The 24,705-nt window shown below is 38.9% G+C and overlaps 1 protein-coding gene across 3 annotated transcripts in view; it reads left to right on the forward strand.

The window, feature by feature from the left end:
• The window catches only part of prkdc (protein kinase, DNA-activated, catalytic subunit), a 284,436-nt gene that overhangs the window by 131,895 nt on the left and 127,836 nt on the right, over positions 1-24,705 (forward strand). For 2 of the 3 annotated variants that reach the window (XM_072255124.1, XM_072255144.1), the window contains 8 exons: positions 3,218-3,385; positions 8,436-8,563; positions 10,964-11,171; positions 11,379-11,557; positions 13,002-13,170; positions 19,730-19,795; positions 20,176-20,248; positions 21,871-22,019. In XM_072255124.1, coding sequence (XP_072111225.1) covers positions 3,218-3,385; positions 8,436-8,563; positions 10,964-11,171; positions 11,379-11,557; positions 13,002-13,170; positions 19,730-19,795; positions 20,176-20,248; positions 21,871-22,019 — 1,140 coding nt within the window. The remainder of the gene's footprint in view (positions 1-3,217; positions 3,386-8,435; positions 8,564-10,963; positions 11,172-11,378; positions 11,558-13,001; positions 13,171-19,729; positions 19,796-20,175; positions 20,249-21,870; positions 22,020-24,705) is intronic. The other variant, XM_072255135.1, reaches the window with a different exon arrangement.

A 24,705-nucleotide genomic window follows, 5' to 3' on the forward strand; every position in this document is an offset into this window, starting at 1 on the left:
CATGGGATAAATGAGAAGCTGGAACATCATTAACATTTAAAAAGTATAATGTTACTTTTTACAAAATTATGGAGGAAGTCATGCAAAAAAACTCAGTTTTTGACAGATGTTTGTCTGAAAATATTTTAAATTGGCAGGAGGATTGATTTGTAGGGGACGCTCACGACATACCCTGGTACCTCACTTGGCATTCACAATGCATTCCTGGGAACAAGTGTTATCTGAACCAGCTCTAAAAGGGCATTATTACACACTGGCTGAGCATGAATGATGTGGCATGCTGTCATTAGCCAAGCAAATATGAACAATGCTTGGTTGTGTTTGACAGACTGTCTAGGCACATACAGTAAGCTTGTGAGTTTTGCCATTTTGTTTTGTTCTGATAATTTTCTAGTTAAAATAGTTTCCACTGGGCCTATAGCACTAAAAGGATGTGGGCTATGTAGAATTGTATCAGTGTCATTAGAAAAGAGCCAGTGGTGAATTATTGAGAGGAATAAGTTATTGTCCCAGAATTTCACTTTGGCATCCGTTCATTAAACCTTGTAAGTCGATATTGTCGGAGATACCTCATTCGGGAGATTCAGATATATTTATCACATGTACATTAAAACATACAGTGAAATGCATTGTTTGTGTTAACAACCAACACACGCAAGGATGTGCTGGGGGCAGCCCACAAATGTGGCCATATATTCTGGTGCCAACGTAGCATGCCCACAATGCTTGACAGAACAACAGAGAACATAACAGGCAGCAGAACAACGATACAAAACAAGCCCCTTCCTTTTTATACACACACACACACACACACACACACACACACACACACACACACACACACACACACACACACACACACACACACACACACATGTCCAACTCTAGTATCTAGTCTCCAGGCTTCGGCCTCTGAGCTTCGATATCGAAGCCCTGGACTCTCCGATGACACAGTCTGAATTCCAGGCCGAACTCCTGAAGTCAATAGTGAGCTCCTTGGTCTTGCTGATGTCGGGTGAGAGGATGATATTGTGGCCACCGCTCAGCCAGATTTACAGTCTCCCTCCTATATGCTGATTCATTACTGCCTTTGATTCAACAACAGCAGTGGTGTCATCAGCAAACTTAAGTATGGCATTGGATCTGGGCTTAGCCACATATAAATGTAAAATGAGTAGAGCAGGAGGCTAAGCATACAGCCTTGTGAGGGACCTGTGCAGATGGAGATTGTGGAGGAGATGTTATTGTCAATCCGAACTGACTGGCATTTGTAAGTGAAAAAATGTAGGATCCTGTTGCAAAAGGAGCTATTGAGGCTTGGGTCTTGAAGCTTGCTGATTAGTCTTGAGGTGATGATAGTATTGATTGCTGAGATCTGGTTGATGGAGAGCACCTTGGTGTATGCTTCTTCATTGTCCAGATGTTCCAGGGTTGAGTGAAGAGCCAATGAAATGGCATCTGCTGTGGACCTGTTGTGACAGGCAAATTGGAGGGGATCCAAGTTGCTTTGTAGGTAGGAGTTTCATCACCAGACTCTCAAAGCACATCACAGTGGATACAAGTGCTACTGGATAATGGTCATTGAGGCAGTTTACCATATTCTTAGGCAGCAGTATGCTTGAAACCTGCTCCTAGCAGGTGGCTATCTCAGGCTGCCGACGTGAGAGGTTAAAGATATCGATGACTGCTCCAGAAAGTTGATCAGTACTCGGCCAGGTACCCTATCTGGGCCGGATGCTTTCAATGGGTTCATCCTCCTGAAGGATGCTCCCATGGCAGCCTTAGAAATTGAAATCACAGGGTCATCAAGGGCTGTGAGAGCTCATGAAGGTTCCTCCATGTCTTGATGGTCGAAGTGAGCATAGAAGGCATGGAGCTCACCTGGGAGTGAAACCTTATCACCTTTGTTGTTTGGTTTCACTTTGTCGGAAGTGACAGCATTCAAGCCCTGCCACAGCTGTTGGGCATCCTTCAGTGATTCACGTTTGGTCCAGAATTGCCACTTCACCTGTGAAATGGATTTCTAGAGATTGTACCTGGACCTTTTGTATCTTACTTAGTCACCAGATCTTATGGTTCATCCAAGGCTTCTGGTTGGGGAAGACTGAATGATTTTGTGTGGACGCAATTATCCACGACTATTTTAGTAAAGTCCGTGACAGTCATGGTGTATTCATTCAGATCTCTGATGAGTCCTCAAGCACAGCACAGTCCACTGACTCGAAGCAATCCCATAGCCACTCCTCTGCCTCCCACAACTACCTCTTTATTCTTATCTCTGAAGCCTTGCTCTTTAGCTTCTGCTTGTGTGCGGGTAGGAAGAGGACAGACAAGTGATCAGATTTCCTGAAGTGCAGTCTAGGCATGGAAAGGTAGGCATTCCTAAGTCATATGGCAGTGGTTGAATGTGTGGAGACTCCTGGTGCTGCAGGTTGTATGTTGATGATAATTGTGTAGAGAATTTGTCAAACAAACCTGATTGAGGTCCCCAACGATGATTTGAAAGGCATTGGGTAGGCTGTTTCTTGTATACCGATGACAGCACTTAATATCTCAAGTGTCTGATTAACATTGGCCTTCGACGGTATGTAAACTGCGGTTACAATCACGAAGGTAGGTAGTATGGTCGGCACTTAGTTGTTAGATGTTCCAGGTTGGGGGAACAAGAGTGCGACAAGACCACTACTTCCGAGCACCACAAAGAGTTTATCATGAAGCACACGACCCCCACCTTTTGCCTTCTCCAAATCAGCTGTCTAGTCCAGCCGTTGTATCAAGATGCCCTTCGGTCTTGCCAGGTTATCTGGCATGTCCAGAGTAACCAGTGTCTCCTTGAAAGATAGAACACAGCAATCCCTTATTTCCCTCCATTACAGCAATCTTGCCCTTTGGTCCTTAGTCTTGCTCTCCAGTGACTTTACGTTTGTGAAAATGATGCTGGATAGAGGAATTTTCATTCCCCTGCATTCCCTGCATTTCATTCTAGCTTGTAGTCCTCCCTTTCTTTCTCAATGGGCAGAATGGCCTCCTCCATTTTTAAATTACTGTCAAGTTCATGACACTGCCAGATTTATAAGTTTAGGCAATGGAATTCAAGTCAAAATGTTCTGAAATTTATATTCTTTTTATTTTGCAGACTCAAGCAGTAATTATAAAGTTTAGGCAATGGAATTCAAGTTAAAATGCCCTGAAACATTTTTCTTTTTCTTTTTTGCAGACCCAAGCAGTGATTATACTACCATTTTTTACTCAGCTTCCGGAAGAAAATCTTTCAAAACTTCAAAACTCCCTCGATCAATTTGTGGCTGCCCATTTCCCAATGAAATCAGATGAATTTCCCAAGGGTACATTGAAGTACAACAACTATGCAGACTGCATCAAAAAAGTAAGTGCAGTTTTTTAACAGAATATATGAAATTTTTATCTTTTACTCTAGAAGAAGAGTAATGAATAGTTTTGGTGAACTGAGAGAAGTGAAATAACATATTCTGTTTCCCTATTCTTGATTAGAAATGTAAATTTCAGTTTTGGGGAGAAATTGAAATCTGAGAAACGAATTTCTTGCTTTATTAATGGAAGAATCTATATAATAGAGTGATTATGTTTGACTCATCTATTTGGTGATGTAATTCAGTTACAGGAAATGTATGACCTCCAAAAGCATGTTGTTTTTTTTTCCCACCCTGGTCTTTTTGTATGCACGTTGTGTGCACATCAGTTCTTGGAATCAATGGATTCTGAATCTATTTCAATCTTTGGGTTGACCTCAAGATTTTGTGTTACACATTTTCTTGAAACTTATTGTGCACTTCTTTGGTTAGCCATGGTTAGTTCAACCCTCCGTTAAAATCTTTCCTCCTTACTGGAATATAGTTTTGCTGAGTAACATGGATTATATCTTTAAATTCCTCCCTGCATGCTAATCCTCTTGCTAACCCATCAACACAACCAACCTTAGCTAGTTCTTTTGACATTGTAACTCCCTGTATATATATGTACCAGTTGTTTCTAACTCAAGTTTTTCTGTTTCAAACCGAATACAGAATTCTATCATACTCTGGTTATTTATTTCTCAGGTATCTTTTACTGTGAGGTCATTTATTAAACCTTTCTCATTACCCATTACCAAATCCAAAGTAGATAGGAACCTGCTTGACTCCGTAATGTATTAAGAATATAGAGCAGTGCAGCACAGGAGTAAGGCCTGTGGCCCACAATGTCTGTGTCCACCAACGTGCTGATCTGAACTACTCCCAGCTGTCTGCACATGACTTGTATTCGAATGCCACTTCTGCTGGCTGCATGATCCAGGCACCCACCACTGTCTGGTTAAAACAAAAACTTGCCTCGCAAATTTCCTTTAAGCTTTCCTCCTTTCATCTTAAATATGTTCTCAATTTATTTTTCACAATTCCACGGAAGACTCTGATTATCTACTGTCTCCTTGCCTCTCATAATTTTATAAGCTTCAATTAAGTTATCTCTTAGACTCTGACATGTCAGACAATAGAATCGAAGTTTGTCCAATCTCTCCTAATGCACTCCAATCAGACAATATCATGGTCATATTATAGAAATATAAGGGATTATAGAAATTATAGAATAAACAATGATAGAATATTCTGCATACTTTTGAAAATCTCCACATCTTTCATGTAATGGGGATCAGAACTGGACACGATTTTCCAAAGGTGGCCTAACCGAAGTTTTACACAGCTACAACATGACTTCCTGACAGTTAAGCTCAGCACCCTGGGTGATGAAAACGAACGTGCTGAACACCACCTTATCCACTTGTGTTGCCATTCTTTGGGAAGAAATGGACTTGGTCAGTTCTGGTAAAGGTCCAACTGTGTACTTGCTTTTTGCATTTGACCTCTCAAACTGCAACACTTCACACTCATCTAAATTAAATTCCATCTGCCATTCTCCATCCATATTTCCTGCTGAAGTATATCCTGCTGTATCTGTTGATAAGCATCTTCACTATCCACAGCTCTACTGAAGTTTGTGTTGTTTGCAAATTTGCTAGTCAGCACACTAACATTTTCATCCAAGCCATTTATATAACTCACAAACAACAGAGATCCCAGCACTGATACCAGTGGAGTGTCACTTGTTACACACCTTCAGTCAATTTACACCCTTTTACTGTCAGAATTCAATGACCAAGCCAGTTTTGAATCCAATATGCAAAATCACAGTGCAACCCATTTGCCTTAATCCTTTGGATTATTTTACAATAAAACACCATTTACTGAAGTCCATGTATACAGCATCCACTGCCCTCATGAATCATTTTTGTCACCGCCTCCAAAATAATCATTTGTAAAAAATGACCCCCCCCCACAAAGATGCTTATAAATCCTTATCCATGTACTGCAGAAAGCTATTCTGAATGCACAATATGAACTTGTTCTCATGGCCACTCTGTCCAATTTGATTGCCTACTGCATGTAAGATTAAAATATCTTATAGTTATTGCACTGCTATTTCCAGACCCCATTCTTGTTGATTTGTGCTCTTTTATACAGTGTGGCTACTGTTTGAATCTGTCACCAAGTATTCTTTTCTTACTGGTCTCAACCTCCATCCATTTTAATTGAACATCTTCTGACCCTACAAACACTGACTGATTCCACCTCAGCATTGCCCACTTACCATAGAAACTACAGCACAGAAACAGGCCTTTTGACCCTTCTTGGCTGTGCCGAACCATTTTCTGCCTAGTCCCACTGACCTGCACACGGACCATATCACTCCATACACCTCCCATCCATGTATCTGTCCAATTTATTCTTAAATGTTAAAAAAGGACCCGCATTTACCACCTCGTCTGGCAGCTCATTCCATACTCCCACCACTCTCTGTATGAAGAAGCCCCCTCTAATGTTCCCTTTAAACTTTTTCCCCCTCACCCTTAACCCATGTCCTCTGGTTTTTTTCTCCCCTTGCCTCAGTGGAATAAGCCTGCTTGCATTCACTCTATCTATACCCATCATAATTTTATATACCCCTATCAAATCTTCCCTCATTCTTCTACGCTCCAGGGAATAAAGTCCTAACCTATTCAACCTTTCTCTGTAACTGAGTTTCTCAAGTCCCGGCAACATCCTTGTAAACCTTGTCTGCACTCTTTCAACCTTATTTATATCCTTCCTGTAATTTGGTGACCAAAACTGAACACAATACTCCAGATTCGGCCTCACCAATGCCTTATACAACCTCATCATAACATTCCAGCTCTTATACTCAATATTTTGATTAATAAAGGCCAATGTACCAAAAGCTTTCTTTCCGACCCTATTTACCTGTGACACCACTTTTAGGGAATTTTGTATCTGTATTTCCAGATCCCTCTGTTCCACTGCACTCCTCAGTGCCTTACCATTAACCCCGTATGTTCTACTTTGGTTTGTCCTTCCAACGTGCAATACCTCACACTTGTCTGTATTAAACTCCATCTGCCATTTTTCAGCCCATTTTTCCAGCTGGTCCAAGTCCCTCTGCAGGCTCTGAAAACCTTCCTCATTGTCTACTACACCTCCAATCTTTGTATCATCAGCAAATTTGCTGATCCAATTTACCACATTATCATCTAGATCATTGATATAGATGACAAATAACAATGGACCCAGCACTGATCCCTGTGGCACACCACTAGTCACAGGCCTCCACTCGGAGAAGCAATTCTCTACTACCACTCTTTGGCTTCTTCCATTGAGCCAATGTCTAATCCAGTTTACCACCTCTCCATGTATACCTAGCGACTGAATTTTCCTAACTAACCTCCCATGCGGGACCTTGTCAAAGGCCTTACTGAAGTCCATGTAGACAATATCCACTGCTTTCCCTTCATCCACTTTCCTGGTAACCTCCTCAAAAAACTCCCAATAGATTGGTCAAACATGACCTACCATGCACAAAGCCATGTTGACTCTCCCTAATAAGTCCCTGTCTATCCAAATGCTTGTAGATTCTGTCTCTTAGTACTCCCTCCAATAACTTACCTACTACCGACGTTAAACTTACTGGCCTATAATTTCCCGGATTACTTTTCGATCCTTTTTTAAACAACGGAACAACATGAGCCACTCTCCAATCCTCCGGCACCTCACCTGTAGACAGCGACATTTTAAATATTCCTGCCAGGGCCCCTGCAATTTCAACACTAGTCTCCTTCAAGGTCCGAGGGAACACCCTGTCAGGTCCTGGGGATTTATCCACTTTAATTTTCCTCAAGACAGCAAGGACCTCCTCCTTTTCGATCTGTACAGTTTCCATGATCTCACTACTTGTTTCCCTTAATTCCATAGACTTCATGCAAGTTTCCTTAGTAAATACAGATGCAAAAAACCTACTTAAGATCTCCCCCATTTCCTTTGGTTCCGCACATAGCCGACCACTCTGATCTTCAAGAGGACCAATTTTATCCCTTACAATCCTTTTGCTCTTAATATACCTGTAAAAGCTCTTTGGATTATCCTTCACTTTGACTGCCAAGGCAATCTCATGTCTTCTTTTAGCCCTCCTGATTTCTTCCTTAAGTATTTTCTTGCACTTCTTATACTCCTCAAGCACCTTATTTACTCGCTGCTTCCTATAAATGTCATACAACTCCCTCTTCTTCTTTATCAGAGTTGCAATATCCCTTGAGAACCAAGGTTCCTTATTCCTATTCACTTTGCCTTTAATCCTGACAGGAACATACAAACTCTGCACTCTCAAAATTTCTCCTTTGAAGGCTTCCCACCCTCCGATCACTTTTGCCTCTTCTGTTGCTGCCTCCAAAGTCTTCATCAAAGTCATGACCATCTCCAGACCAATAATTCAGATGCTCAATGGACTTGCCTCTCCTCTTTCTTGATCATTGTTCCTAACTCCCTTCTCCTTTGGCCCATGGTGTTGCTTACAAACCTGGAATGCACCTTTTGGTATTTAAGAAATTTGGCATTTATATACTTTGGCCCCGGATGTTAAAAAAAGTGCTTTGCAGTCAATGCAATATATTTCCAATATGATGACCATGCCAGCCAGTTTGTGCAGGACAAGATGTCGCAAGTAGTGGCTTGTGTTCTGTGTTATGACCTGTACGTACAAGTGCCGTGGATGAAAAAAAATATGTTATCCCTGGTATAAATGTTACTGCTGAGACTCAACATAATTTTGAAAATATGCCATTTACACAGGACTCCTTACTTTAGACTTCTAATTTAATTAATTTGCAAAATCAAGCTGATTAACATTTTACTTGGAATCTTTTGCACACTTTAAGGGATTGCACAGCATTAGCTGACTGCTGCTGCGTAGCAATGAATTTTATTTTATCACCTTCACCAATTACATTAACTACAATGCATTTCTCTTATCAGAAATTGTACTGAAGATTGCTCTGATTATTAGTTGCAATTGGTGTTTTTCTTTACATTTTTCAGTTACTAGATGCCTTGGAGCTATCTCAGAGCCCATTGTTGTTCAGGTTTCTGACTGGAGTTCTGTGTCGTGACAGTAAACACATCATGGAGGAAGCATTTCAGACCTGCTTTCAAAATATAGCACATCGGTATTGTATACCATAGAGCACTGGGAAACTGGACCATAAAATCTTAATCTTTGTATTTTGAGTTCCATTGCTACTTCAGATCATGCCCGCAAAAAAAATTCTGTGATGTCTATGTGCTTTTAGTTTATAACCTCAGCTTTCAGACTAAACTCATTGAACCAGAAATAGCTTAGATATTTACTTGTACTTTGCCCCCAGCAAGTAAGATTTTTATGTTGGACTTGTTTGACAGAAACTATGTGCATGGGTGAGATTTCTTTTATTGAAATAGGCAAGTTCTTGTTAGTTTTATTAACCATATAACCATATAACAATTACAGCATGGAAACAGGCCATCTCGCCCCTTCTGGTCCATGCCGAATTCTTACTGTCACCTCGTCCCACCGACCTGCACTCAGCCCATACCCCTCCATTCCTTTCCTGTCCATATAGCTGTCCAATTTAACTTTAAATGACAACATCAAACCTGCCTCAACCACTTCTGCTGAAAGCTCATTCCACACAGCCACCACTCTCTGAGTAAAGAAGTTCCCCCTCATGTTACCCCTAAACTTTTGCCCTTTAACTCTCAACTCATGTCCTCTTGTTTGAATCTCCCCTACTCTCAATGGAAAAAGCCTATCCACGTCAATTCTATCTATCCCCCTCATAATTTTAAATACCTCTATCAAGTCCCCCCTCAACCTTTACGCTCCAAAGAATAAAGGCCCAACTTATTCAACCTTTCTCTGTAACTTAGGTGATGAAACCCAGGTAACATTCTAGTAAATCTTCTCTGTACTCTCTATTTTATTGACATTTTTCTTATAATTTGGTGACCAGAACTGTACACAATACTCCAAATTTGGCCTCACCAATGCCTTGTACAATTTCAGCATTACATCCCAACTCCTATACTCAATGCTCTGATTTATAAAGGCCAGCATACCAAAAGCTTTCTTCACCACCCTATTCACATGAGATTCCACCTTCTGGGAACTATGCACCATTATTCCTAGATCCCTCTGTTCTGCTGCATTCTTCAATGCCCTACCATTTACCATGTATGTCCTATTTTGATTAGTCCTACCAAAGTGTAGCACCTCACATTTATCAGCATTAAACTCCATCTGCCATCTTTCAGCCCACTCTTCTAACTGGCCTAAATCTCTCTGCAAGCTTTGAAAACCTACTTCATTATCCATAACTCCACCTATCTTAGTATCATCTGCATACTTACTCATCCAATTTACCACCCCATCATCCAGATCATTAATGTATATGACAAATAACACTGGACCTAGTATAGATCCCTGAGGTACACCACTAGTCACCGGCCTCCAATCTGACACACAGTTATCCACCACTACTCTCTGGTGTCTCCCATCCAGCCAGTGCTGAATCCATTTTACTACTTCAATATTAATACCTAACGATTGAACCTTCCTAACCAACCTTCCGTGTGGGACCTTGTCAAAGGCCTTACTGAAGTCCATATAGACAACATCCACCGCTTTACCCTCGTCAACATTCCTAGTAACCTCTTCAAAAAATTCAATGAGATTTGTCAAACACGACCTTCCATGCACAAATTCATATTGACTGTTCCTAATCAGACCCTGTCTGTCCAGAATATTATATATACCATCCTTAAGAATACCTTCCATCAATTTACCCACCACTGACGTCAACTGCTCAGTTTAACATTCTCTACAGCTGTACTCAAAATGGTAAATAAGATATTGCTTCCTACATCTGCATATAGGTAAGTGGATATTGATTTCTGCAGCTGCACCTGTGCTACTTTGCACAGGCTAAAAGGATGCGATAGGGTAGTGGCCAATTCTTCTCTGAGAGGCTACCCAGTAATAGTGAATGAAAATTTCTGTCATCTGAAAACAAAAATGCTGGAAAAGTCATGCAGCCGTGAAAAGGACAATGAAATTCTCTGTTCAGGTCAATGACATTTCATCAGCATAGAATATTCTCCATTGTACTTTTCATTTATTCACTGTCGAGACCATCTATGCGTTTGGCTTGTCAAAAAAAAAAAGCAGGTGTGATCAGAGGAGATATTTTTCTTAAGGGAATTCATAGTTTGGGTCGGGAGGTGTAAGAAGCCTGGTCAATCTGGCCAGTTAATTGCAGTTCTCCAACCAGAGATCCTTCTAAAAACGCTTTTATAAATGCCAATCGTAGTAGATTTAAATGTGACTTTATGTCCATCTTGTGCCTAGCCTCCAAAAACACAGAGACTGCAAAGTAGATTCTGAGTTTACTCTGGATAGATTATTGAAAATATTGATGTTTAATAGTTTGAAGTTGGCATTCTACTGAATAACATGGATATATTTTGTTTAGTAAAATAATTGGAGAGTTTTGGTTTGCACTGAAAGATAGATCTTTCACTATTTGCTTCAGGGGTTCCTGTGCAAAGCAAGTGGCCCTGCTAGAAGCTGCCTATGAGATGTTTGGAAATGAAGAAATGCTTCGTAATACAACAAGGCTTTTTGTTCTGGACCGCTCTCTGCTTACCCTCATTTCTCACTGCAGCCCAGATGCTTTAAGGGAGTTTTTCTGCAAAATTGTGAAGGATGCCATGGGAATTATACAATCTAGATTCATAAAGGTGAGGGCAAAATTTAATCACAGTTTTTATTGTAATGTGAATTTGTCAAGCGTTGCTTATATTTTTACTGTGTTTCTGTTTGTTGTATTGTCAAATATGAAATATTTTCTCATAAAATTCAAGTTAGAAGACAAAATATTGATGCCATTGCTATTTTGTTCACCAAAAAACTTCAGAATTTTTAAAAATAAATTTTATTTCTTGCAGATAAATGAGTCCTCCTTTGACAACCAATTGACAAAGAAAATAGGTTGTTACAAGATGTTTGAAGTCATGTATGCACGCTTGTCAAAGAACGATGTCTATTCAGATCAATCAAAAATAATCCAAGCTTTCCATTCCTCGGGCACTATAGAAGGCAACAAGCTTTCAAAACTTCTACTGAAGTAAGTTTTGTCATCCCTAAAATAGCTACCAAGCATTTGAAAAATAGCTCCAGGCATATTCATGTTATTTTTGTTTTAGTTTTTGGAGATACTTCACAAAAGCTCAATAGAACATAAATCAAGTCCCTTGATCCATGATGTTGTATTAAGCTAATGATGCCTAATTCCTTGTGTCTGACCACTTATACAATTGTGGCAATGAGATATTGTCAATTGTGAATGCCACCAAAATTTGTCAGTGCAACAGCAGTTGTATTTCCATTTTGGAAAAATAAACACTACTTAGGAATCATTGATGTAGTTCAATTATTAAAGACTGTCATAACCCTTTGATGAAGGGTTCCATTGGAAGAATTTGTAATTTACTATTACAATGGGATAAGCGTCCTTTATTTAAGATTAAACAAGATTGGGAAAAGGAACTCAATTTGACTTTTATGACGGAGGATTGGACGCGGATTCTGAAGTTAGTTAACTCTTCTTCAATCTGTGCTAGTCATTCACCAATTCAATTTAAAATTATACATCGTTACTATTTGATGAAGGAGAGAATGTCTAAAATATTTCCTAATGTTGATAGTAATTATGATAGATGTAAAACTGAGACAGCTACACTGACACACATGTTTTGGTCCTGTCCTATACTGGAACAGTTCTGGAAGTCAATTTTTTCTACAATTTCTAAAGCACTTAAAATTAATTTACAACCTAACAAATTAACTGTGCTTTTTGGAATAATTCCTCAAAATATCCGTGATATCTCTGTGTCTGACCAACATGTTATTGCATTTGTTACGTTGATAGCTAGGAGGGCCATTTTGTTGAAGTGGAAGGATACATCAGCTCCCGTTTTGTCACAATGGTTCTCTCAAGTGATGCTATATCTTAGTTTGGAGAAAATTAGAAGCCAACCTTTTGAACCTATGTTTGATTTTGAGAAAAGATGGGGTTCATTTACTTGTTACTATCATTTGAGTTAATTGATAGATTTCCTCCACGATCTAATTGTAAATTTTTGGTATATTTTTTTCTTACTGGCAGTTTGATGTTTATCTTTAGAAGCTTTTTATATGACGCATGGCTCTGAGGTTGAACACCTAATGGGGGTTTTTTACTCACTTTTCCTTGCTTAGTAGGGGTTTTTTTTCTCTTTTTTTGGGTCACCAATATTTTTTCAATCTTTAAAACAATGTTTTTTTTTTCTTGAGACATTGTAAGTGTTGCCTACTTCGATATACTCTTGTTAATTTTGGATAATAATAATAGTAAAATGATTTGAAATGAAAAAAAAAGACTGTCATATTTATATGAAAGTGGTCATCATATCATGACATTTAAGCATTAGAACAGAGAACAGCCCTGGTTTGCATTAATTACTATTTTGTAGGAAACACATGCTCTTCATGTACAACTGACAGGACTGTATTTGTTTCTGTCTACGAAGGTCCTGTCATGATGCAGTTACAGAAAACATGGCTGGCGAAACTCAGCTGTTGGAGAAGAGGCGTCAGTACCATTGTGCAGCATATAACTGCATTATTTCAATCCTTTGTTGCATTTTTACGGAGGCTAAATTTTATCAAGGATTCCTTTTCAGTGAAAAACCGGAGAAGGTAGGATGATGACCATAAATCTATAGTTCTTCATGTACTCAACATGCTTTTGTATTACATTCCATTTCTGATGCTGGTACTAGTAGCTGCTGTGTTAATAATGATCTGCTCCTGGCTGAAGGCTACGGTCACCTTATAAGGTAACTGAATGCACCCTAACAGGTGTGTGTAACAAGATTCCTTACCTGAAAATGACTTTTATTTGCATTAGTAATGCTTGGTATAATCACCCTCGCCAAGGTAAAGATGGTGTTTTTTGTTAGTTCTCAGATGGCGATTTGAATGATAGAGCATTAGTATTAGGTTCTAGAATCATAACATTGTACTCTTCAGTTATTTATTTACCTTTCAAAACATATTACTAAATCTGCTTTTGTAGTTCCTTCAGGTGGTACGCTGCAGATGATTACAAACTTTATAAACAAGAGTCACCAAACTGTATAGCCCAGGTATCGGCCAAATTTGCCCATCCTATTTGCCTGCATTCGGCCTGCACTCCACATCTCCTTTCCTCCCAAAGTATCTGTCCAAATGCCTTCTAAGCATTGTAATTGTTTCTGCCTTTACCACCTCCAAGAACTCTTCCATATACCCAGTATTCTCTGTGTTGAAAAACTTCCTCCTCAGATCTCCTTTAAATTTTGTCATCATCATCCACATTATATTGTCAAGCTTTATAGTTCCCTCCCCTGCTAAAAAGATTTTGATTGTGATCCTCAAATTCTTAAATCTCAGTCAAGTGGCCCCCTCAAGCACCTGCATTCTAGTAGTAATCAACACAGTTTATCCAAACGCTGCTTGTCACTAAATCCCAGCATTACAGGCAATGCCCTGGTAAATTTCTTTTGCACTTTTTAACACAATTACATCCTTCCTGTAATCTTGTGACTAGATTTGTACACAATACTCCACTGTGGCCAACTAAAATTTATACAGCAGCATCCCCATTCTTGCATTCAGTGAATTGTCTTATGAAGGCAAGCATGCCAAATACTTCATCACTATCTTATCCATGTGTGTCACCATTTTAAGAAAGCAATGAGTTTGCCCTCCGAGGTTTCTCTGAACATGAATACACCTTAGGTCCTTGCCATTTAATGTATATATCCTGTTAATATTTAGCACCCCAAAATATAATTCCTCACTCTTAATTAATTTCCGCAATCTAGTGCGTAGTTTGTACAGCAAAATTCAGAGGCATTTACAGGCTTTTAATTTGGCTTGGGTTGGGAGTTCCCAAAACAAACATGCATACTTAATTTGTAAATTATATACATACTTGTTCTGGCTATGATTTGAATATTCTTGTGGTGATCTCAGAGGTGATGGCTCATATTAGTGTCCAGTGAAAGAATCAGAATCAGGTTTAATATCACTGACATGAAATCTGTTGTTTTGCAGTACATTGCAATACATCAGAATACTATAAATTACAATTAGAGAAATGTATATATAAAAATAAATTTAAATAAACAAGTAGTGCAAAAAGAGAGCAAAACTACTGAGGTAGTGTTCATGGGTTCGTTTGTTGTCCATTCAGAAATCTGTTAGTGGATGGGAAGAAGCTGTTCCTAAGTCATTGAGTGTGTGGCTCCTGTACATCCTCCCTGATGGTCATAATAGGAAGAGAGCATATCCTGAGTGATGGGGGGGAGGAGTGGTGTGGGGGGCTCCATAATACCTTCTTGAAGCATCACCTTTTGAAGATGTCCTCGATGCTGGGTGGCTAGTGCCCATGATGGACCTGGCTGAGTTTGCAACCCCCTATGGACTTTTCTGATCCTGTGTGGTAGTCCCTCTGTAGCAGACAGTGATGCAACTCGTTAGCATGTTCTCCACAGTACATCTGTAAAAGTTTGCAAGGGTCTTTGGTGACACTCCTAATGAAATATACCCACTGTTGGGCCATCTTTGTAATTGCATCAATATGTTGGGCCCAGGATAGATCTTCAGAGATGTTGACACCCAGGAACTTGAAAGTGCTCAGCCTTTCTACTGTTGTTCCCATGTTGAGGACTGGTGCGTGCTCCCTCAACTTCCCATTCCTGAAGTCCACAATCAATTCCTTGGTCTTTCTAACATTGAGTACAGGGTTGTTGCTATGACACACTCAACCAAACGTTGACTGTACCTCTTCCTAGAGATGCTGCCTGGCCTGCTGCGTTCTCCAGCAACTTTTATGTGTGTTGTTTGCAATCTATTTCACTCCTGTTCACTTCCTCATCATGATTTGAGGTTCTGCCAACAATAGTTGTCATTAGCAAATTTATAGATGGCTTTTGAGTTGTGCTTAGCCGCGTAGTCATGATAGTAGAGCAGTGGGTTAATCCACAATAACATAATAACTAAAAAGATAATTTACAAAACATTGTACGTATCTTTTATGTAGTTTTCTCAGAATAATGATAGTTATGAAGTAAATTTCAATACACAAGCATAAAGCAAAACATATGTGAATTAAACGGAATTGTATAACGGGCAGACTTTCACTTTCTACATTACTGAATCCTGCAGTTAATTCCAATTTAATGTAGAAAATCCCTCAGCTGATTTGGAAGGATTCAATGGTCCAACCCTGTACATTCTAACCCAGCTTTTAGTTCTGTGTAAATATTTTTTCTGCACTACTTGCTAAGAAATCTGCTTGAAATTAGACATATAATAACTCTTTACACAAAAGATTGCAGGCTCCAATTGTCAACATTCCAACCGGCACTTAAATTGGAAATGGATGGTTTCCTGTTCTAGACTTTTTTTTTGCTTTTCCTTGTCTGAAGTGGCCTCAAACTGTCCGTTTTTGAGAGTTCAAATTTAGACCGTAACATTTAGCTTCAGTAGAGGATCGTGTATACCTTCTTGCTGTAGGTAAAAATAGTAAAACGTATTAACAGAAAAAGATAATTTAAGAAACACTCTAATATCTTTCATTTAGCTTTCTCAGAAAAATTTGTTTTATGAAGTAAATTTCCATATGCAATTATGCAGCAAAATATGTTAAATATAATTTTGAGTTGTTCTGACACTGTGTATCAATAGTTCCAATGCACATGATAAACCTGCATGCCACCTTGGCTGAACAGAGGAGCACTTTAGACTATGACAACTGTGCTGCTCCAAAGAGTGCTACATGAGGTCATTCTTACCTTTGGCCATTTGGCTTTATAATGAATTAACCTATAGCTGGGTAAGTGATGACCCTCCCCCCCCGTTAGGCTCTTACTAACCTCTCTTTACCAGAGCTCTGTTTAAGTTTTATTTAGCTCTGTTTATCACACCTCGCTATCGCGGACACCCTGTGCAATACTACCATCACTTCTTATCTGGACGTTGTGAATGTGCACCCATTACTGTATAATATTATGGTAATTCTTGCACTACCAGCTTATCAGTGTGAACTTGGAAATCTTGTAATCTTTGATTTCTAAATTTTGTACATCTTGTTTTTAAGGTAACTTTTTTTTATTCTTTCTTCTCTTCTAATATTGGTAAATCTGTGCACTTGTAATGCTACTGTGACATTGTAATTTCCTTTGGGACCAATAAGGTTTCTCTCTATCTATCTATAGCCTTATTGGGGGGAAAAAAATGAAACCATGAGCTGATAATACAGATTGACAATGGCATGTGCTTTTTTTATGGCCTCTATTAAGACTGCATCCATTTGCTTACAAAAAATATTGTAAATATGACTTTAGAATGAATTCTGAATTATGTTAGCATTCTGTTGACTTATCTGCTGCTGTCCGACCTGGCTTCACCAGAAGGTTATACTTGTCTTTATTCCTCTGTTCACACTGCAGAAAATAAATTATTTTCTTGCATACAAACAAATGTATCTATTAAAACTTCTATTTTTAAACATTTTCTATGACACACATCCCACTCTGCAAAAACTCGTTTCAGGGAGGTAGCACCACCATTTCAGGGAGGTAGCACCCCCGCCCCCCGCAACCCCATATCCCCACCCCCACCCCCCACGGTCGACCTCCAAGGGTGTATGCAATACTTCGTTTAGTGATTTTGTCTAATCTGTAAACCAAGTTGGGTATATGCAGAAAATGTGACATTAAAATATGTATTTATATTATATTATCATGTTTATTCTATTACAACTTTAAGCAAGTCTACAGGGAGTTTGGCCTCATCAAGTCGGACATGAATAGCGTAGTTCCTTAGCAGCCAGCTAGCTAGTTTAAGTAATGTTAGTTATGCTAATGAATGAATGACACCTGTTAAACTCACCTCAACATATCTTTTACATTTTAACCCACCATGGGCAATAGAAAAGTCACTGTTGCAAACAGTGCAGCGAGCAACACTGTCATTATTTTTGAGGTCGACTGTAAAGACCGCCCACAGAGAAAACTGATAGGTCTACTTAGCAGGCGTTTGCAATCGTTTTTGCACCGCAGACCGGTTTAATATTGACGATATTCTTGCGGATCAGCCGACCGGGGGCGGGGGTGTTAATCACAACCGGAATATAGGTGATAAGTCAATCGCATCATAACATTTTAAGTAACATTTGGATATTAAACACACAGCGCATATTTTCCCCATATAAACATATAAAGTCATTGCAACATACCAATATCACTGAATCAGTGGGAGCCCTGGGCTTGTTTTCCTGCAACAACACAGTCCTATCGAGGGATGAGGGGAGACAGCGATACTCGAAGGGGGTTCCTTATGTCCAGTCTATTCCGCAATTTAGTTTTCGTTGCATTCATTGCAGAAAACTCCACTTCACAGAGATATGTTGGAAATGGAAACAACGTTTTCAGTGCTTTCGTGGCTATCTCAAGATATTCAGCCTTGACTTTGATACAGAATGCTGGCAGAGATGTTATGTCAAACACTGTCATTATGCCCACCGCCATTTGCAAGCCCGAGGAGTTGATCACCTTCCCGTGCTGACATGGATGATTCACCGGGGACATTCATAAATGGGTCACGGACCCATTCCTTTGCACGTCTTGGGTCACTGATGACCTTGTGTGTGTTAAAATTCAACCGTGCGTGACAGGGAATGAGGAAAGGTGCAGCTGACTCATATCGTTTCATATCGCCAAATCATATCGTTTTCTGGTGACCCGGTGCTTGGGAACCACTCTTAGCACGAAGAGAGACCGATCAGGATGCTCGCTCTCCCTAGCCCTCTCCCTCTCAAAAAAAATATTTCTGGGATATTGTTTATAATTTCTGGGTGTCAGGGAGCCACTGTCGATATGCAGGAGACTCCCAGAACTTCCGGGAGAGGTGCGATGTCTGCCATGAGCACTCCAAAATTTGAGATTACAGTTTGCAAAAGCACTTTTTTATTTCCTTTAAATAGCGGATAAGTTAATTGACTTTTTTGGTGCCCAAGGATATTAACGTATGTATTTTATGGCCTCCTGAATATTTTTATCTCCTCAAAAATAGCATGGAATGCTAGCTGTGTCTATTGTTAACATTCGAGTGCTTTTATGAATTTATGTAAATTTAAGTATTTTGGGGGGGAAGCATAAGACCTGCTGATCTTGGAATTACTGGAGAATTCTAGCATTGTGCACCAAGCTACTAGGACTACTCACGCAGTGGCCTTTGGACTATCGCATGAAAGCTGAAGTCCCCAGCCTGTTGGTCATGTTTTGCCAACAATTTCCAAAAGAAACCCAAAATACTGCAGATGGTGGAAATCTAAAATAAAAACAAATGCTGGAAATACTCAGCAGGTCAGGCTGCATCTGTGGAAAGAGAAACAGAGTCAGCATTTCAAGTCAGTGACCCATGTCAGAACTGGACTGTGCATTGGCATTGGACTCCTTGCAGAATCAAATGACAGTGCAAAATTCCCCATCACTGAACCAGGTTAGATTTGCAGCAAGAACAGTGAGTCGTTTTATGTGAGTAAGAGGAATGACTGCTTAAGTATAAGATCATCTACACTTCAATTAACTATATTTAATTTAGTTATTTATAAAGGTAAGCAGTATTTTTTTCAAATTTCAAATCATTGTCAATTTTTTAACTTTTAAAAGCTTTGAGTGATTCATAAATGCAGCAGGTAAACAGATTCATTCATAGTTTTTCATAGCATGCAAAATCCCCGGCCTAGTTTTCACAACTCTTAATGATTTTCACCAGATGTGTGGTGGGCAGAGTGTATTTCACCCATTCTCCACTCCAAATGGGCATGACAGTCTTGAATGGCAAAATCTTAACTATTCTGATGTCTTCTCGATCAATCCTGGTTAATTAGGAATGGCTTTTCCTGTCATCAGAAGTACTAAGTATGATTTTTGAGTTCCTTTTTTATAGGAAAGATATAATTAGGCTGAAAAGTGTGCAAAGGAAATTTATAAGAATTGTTGGCAGAACTCAAGAGTCTTAGTCATAGGGAGTGATTAGGCGGTTAGAGCATTATTCCTTGGAATGTAGGAAACTTGAGGGGTGACCTTAAAATAACGTATAATATGGTGTCTTGATTGACATGAATATATTAGGGCAAAGGACCTGTTTCCTTGCTGTGTCATTCTAGAATTCAATGATCATTTTTTTCATTTTTCTTTTGCAGAATATTTTTATCTTTGAAAATTTGATAGATATTCAACGTACCTACAATTTTCCAGTGGAGATTGAAGTAAGTCTCATCAATTATGTGTCAGGTTCGGTGGTTTTTGACAAATGGTGCATTTGTGTCAACATCATCACCAGGCAAATTTGGCTCGTTGCTTAGTGTGGAAGGAAAATGAAGGACAAACAATCAAAAAGAGTATAAAATAAAGCAAACAATGTTTAAAAATGCACATTAAAAAATCAAGATATTCAAGTTCAGCAAGTTCAGTAATCTTGTATTATTATCTGGAATGAAGAGTCTTTGAAATCTAATTTGTTTTTCCTACTTTAAATATACTAGTAAGGTGGTCGTTATGGAAATACAAAGGCAAAGTGCAATGTGTATTGCAAGGTATTTGGCCTTGATATGGAAGTATTTTACAAATTTTAAATGTTCTGTTTTAGGTCCCAGTTGAGAAGAAAAAAAGGTACTTTGCTATTCGAAAAGAAGCTCGAGATGCAGCAGAGGGAGATTCAGGTTTGTGTGAAATTTCATATAAAATTTAGATTTTGGGGTAAATTAGAATGGCACATTTAAATAAATCTTTCCAATAAATGGTAATATTTATTCTCTTGTGATTTTAATCCTTTTCTGTTGTGGGATTATCAGAAAATATCAAAAGCAATATGAGTAAAGAACCTGTTTCTAGTATTGTCATAATAATTTGTAATAATAACTTTGCAATATCCCTAATAACATCATGAATAATACAGGCAAACTCCATGTTATGGGTTGTGTCCCTATAAAATGGTCTGTATCATAACTTTGAAGTAGCAGCCAGCATCCACTTAACTTGTATCCTTAATGATTATGAACAATTCTGTCATGTCTCCTCGCATTCTACATCTACTTAATTCAATCTTTCTTCATAGTTCATGCCCTGCAGACCTGGAATGAGTCCAGTCACCCTTCGCTGGACTCTCTCCAGTGCCTTCACATCCTCACAAAATATGGAGACCAAAATTGTACACAGCGTTCAAGGCGCATTATACAACTTAAGGAGAATGTCTCTAGACTTGAACTCCACTGAGCGCATTACCTGGCCCAATATTCTATTCACCTTCCTCATCACTTCTGTGCATTGTCTAGATGTTGATAGTAGTGACTCTACCAGGACGCACAAATCCTTCTCATGCAGTGCACTTTCTAACTCTACTTCCTACATGTATTATTTTACATTTAAATTTCATCTGTCATTTATCTGCCCACATCTGGATTTCGTTTAGATCTAACTGTATTGATTCTGCTGCCTGAATGTATTCAGCCCATCCCCCTTATTTTGTGTCATCGGCAAACTTTACTAGTTTATCGGTTATGTGCTTATCCAAATCATTAATGTAAATTAAAGACAGAAAAACCGATCCCTGCAGAACTGCATTTTTAACATCTTCTAGGTGTGAAAATGATCCTCTCACCATAACTCGTTTTCTGTTTTTTTGAGCCAATTCTGCATCCATTCGCACATCTTATTCTGAATCTCTACTTTCTGTAATTTGATTATTAACCTCTTATGGGGTACCTTGTCAAAAGCCTTCTGAAAGTGCAAGTAAATGATATCAACCACTCTATTGTTATTATAAATTTTAGTTGCCTCTTCATAGAGTTGACCCATAATGGCCTGTTACTGTGCTGTATCTCTAAATAAAATAAAATAAATGTGTAAATGTGACTGTATATGCACAACTAGGCTATTCTCTATGATCTCCCATCAATGCAGAGAGTGGAGACAAAATTTTTGAGAGGAAAGGACCAGAGAAAAGTCTTAAAGGCAAAGAGGACAGTAGCCGGATGGATAGATGATGAGGATTTCTAACAATGAAATGTTAAAGGAGAAGTCTTATCTTTAGGAGGACCAATGCCCAGAGCAAAGCTGCTTTAGCTTACCCTCAATCTCCCTGAAAGTTTGAGGTCTCAACTTTTCTTGGGCTTAGAGTACATGGTAAAATTTTGCACAAGTAGTATAACTGAATATTGAAGGTGGTTCCACTTGCGCATCAGTCTTTGTGTGCACAAGCATTGCATGCATGGTGAATCCATTTGGAAGTTCAGAAGACGTGTCTAACTTCAGTCTGTTGTTGATGACCCTTCTCTTTATTCAGCAGAACCCCATTATTTGTCCTCCCAGTCATACATGGTTGACAGTAGTCTCAGTGAGGAAATGAGTCAGTTTGACTTCTCTACTGGCGTTCAGAGCTTCTCGTATAACTCTCAAGATCCCACACTGTCAGTGGGACGTTCCAGGAAGAAGGTACTCATCACTAATGGAGTAAATTATCAGAAATAATAATTAAAAAATAACAATTTTTAAGTTACTGCATCAAATAGGATGAGTTAATTTGCTTTCATCTAGGATATAACTTAGTTGTTAAATACAGTATTTATTCCATCTTCTAATTCTTTTTAAGTATTTCAGGTTTGTGGTTTTTGATGGTAAGCTTCATAGTGTAATGATTTCCATTCTGACTTCTATCTGACACTGAAGTTGTTCCTGAACTGTACCACTCATAAGATAAGAGTTGTGTTAAGTTCAGATTTGACATTTCTGCTGTTAGTCACCCCATAATTCTGTACTTCCACCATGAAGGTAAAGTATCATTTTGTTGGTGTGTGTGGAACCCATGTAATTCGGGTCATATATATCTAGCTGATTATATTATTTAAAATCACATATGCAGGTTAGATTCCTAAACAAATAATTTCAAAAGCCAGAATTGCATGACTGATACTAATCTCTGTTTTCCCACTCTATTCCCATGCTGCTTGAATTTAAAACATTTGGGCAGCTATTTGAGCTGCAGCCATCCAACAAGCCAATATACAAATGGTTTCTAATGACCTCGGGTACAAGGTAGCTCTAGTGTCATTATGTTTATTATAAGAGAGTTCAGGGCAGAAAGCTTGTAATAGTTCTGTGCCCAAGAAATTCTTAAAACTCATTAATGGAAGCCAGTCATGAAGTGCTAATTTCTTCCATCTTCATTATGATTATTTGGGAGACATTATGTAGATACTATGAATATACAGTGCCTTGCAGAAGTATTTAGCCCTCAATCCTTTGTTCATATAAAAGAATATTACAACCAGGGATTTAAGTGAGAAATTGTATTTGTGAATCACATGCTCCTGTTTTCACAGTAGAGCCTAGAAAAACAGGGAAAATGATAAAGCATGAAAGACTAAAAATTCGAAAACTGAAAGGTCTGCCTTTGCTCAGGATGCAGCTGAACCACACCTTGCAGCTATTCCAGCCGTTAGTCTTTTTGGCAAGTCTCTTGTTAGCTTTGCACAACATGATGGAGCAACATTCTCCTTGCAAAATTGCTCAAGCTGTGCCAGATTAGTTGGGGAGCAGCAGTAGGCAGTAATCTTGAGGTCTTATCAGAGATGTTCAATTGGGTTAAGGTTGGGCCACTCAAGGACGTCAATTTTCTTCAGCTGAAGCCATTCCATGGTTGCTCTGGCAGTGTGCTTTGGGTCATTCTCCTGCTGAAAAGCGGAGGCGAGCAAGTTTTTATCCAGGATCTCTGTATTTAGCAGCATTCATATTCCCATCAATCCTGACTGGATTTCTGGTCCCTCCTTTTGAAAGCATCTCCATAGCATGATGTTATCTGCACCATACTTTACTGTAAGGATGGTGATACCTGGCAGATGCACAGTATTAGATTTACACCACATGTACCACTTTTAAAAGAAGTAGATCCTTAACTATAAAGACTTTGCAAACATCACATAGATTTATGCCTCACATACCACTTAGTGTTGAAGCCAAAAAGTTCTGCCTTAGACTCATCTGACCACAAGACCTTCTTCCACACCTATACAGTATCTTCTGAGTGATGCTTTGCAAAGTCTGCACAAGCAAAGATGTGCTTTTTTTTTTAGCCAGGTCTTCGTTCTTGCCACTTTTCCATAAATACCGTTTTTGTACAAAGCCTTTGAGATTCTGCAGTCATGAACTTCATCTCCAGTTGCAGCCACTGACTTCTGCAGCTCACTCAGAGTGAATGTTGCCATCCCAGTAGCCTCTCTTACAAGTACCATTCTTCTCCGGTGACTAAGTTTAGAGGGATGGGATGGCTTGACCTAGGCAGTGTGGCTTTGGTTTCATATTTTTTCCATGATCGATTGCACTGAGCTCCAGGGTATGTTCAGTGCCTTTGAGATGGCCTTGTACTCTGAGTTCTGAGGTATGTCCAGTGTCTTTGAGGTGCCCTTGTACCCCTCCCAAGACTTGTGCTTCTCTATGATCATTTCCCTGACTCGCTGCAAATGCTCTTTTGTCTTCATTTTGGTTTGATCTGTTGAAAACCTACCATACTGTTGGACCTTACAGGGAGAGAGGGCATTTATTCAGGTGATTCTCCAATTTTCTACATCAACAAATTGGGTGAGTTGGTAAGATAATATGCAGGATTGCACCTGAGGAAAGTTAGCATAGTAATTACAAAGGGGATGAATACTTTTTTAGCCTCAGAATTTTGGTTTTTAATTTTTAGTAAATTGTTGACAGATTTTGGAATTTTTCTTTTGATTTGCCATGATGCACAATGTTTTGTAGATTAGTTCAATAAAATCCTATTTCAATATAATTTAAATTTAGAAAATGCAAAGCAAAATGTGAAAATAGTTGTAGAGGCTTTGGTACTCTTTCAAGGCACTGTATAAATTCCCAATGAGCACTATCTTATACTTCCTGCCATTAAAGATGAGCCCTCAGTCTTTGTTGTGAAGGGAAGAATAGGACTTGATGAATGCTGACAAGAGCTGCTTAATCTATGTAGGAAGTAAATCTAACTGTAGGCTTGAATAGTTTAAGTACTGCATCGGTTTTAGATGTTGTCAGGAAAAAAAAGCAAAGTATAAACCCTTCAATTATAAATTGCAACTGGAATTTTATACTGTAGTAACATCTGAAATAAGATAAGATTCCG

Source organism: Mobula birostris, chromosome 1 (assembly GCF_030028105.1).
Source record: "Mobula birostris isolate sMobBir1 chromosome 1, sMobBir1.hap1, whole genome shotgun sequence".
In the NCBI taxonomy this organism is placed as follows: Eukaryota; Metazoa; Chordata; class Chondrichthyes; order Myliobatiformes; family Myliobatidae; genus Mobula; species Mobula birostris.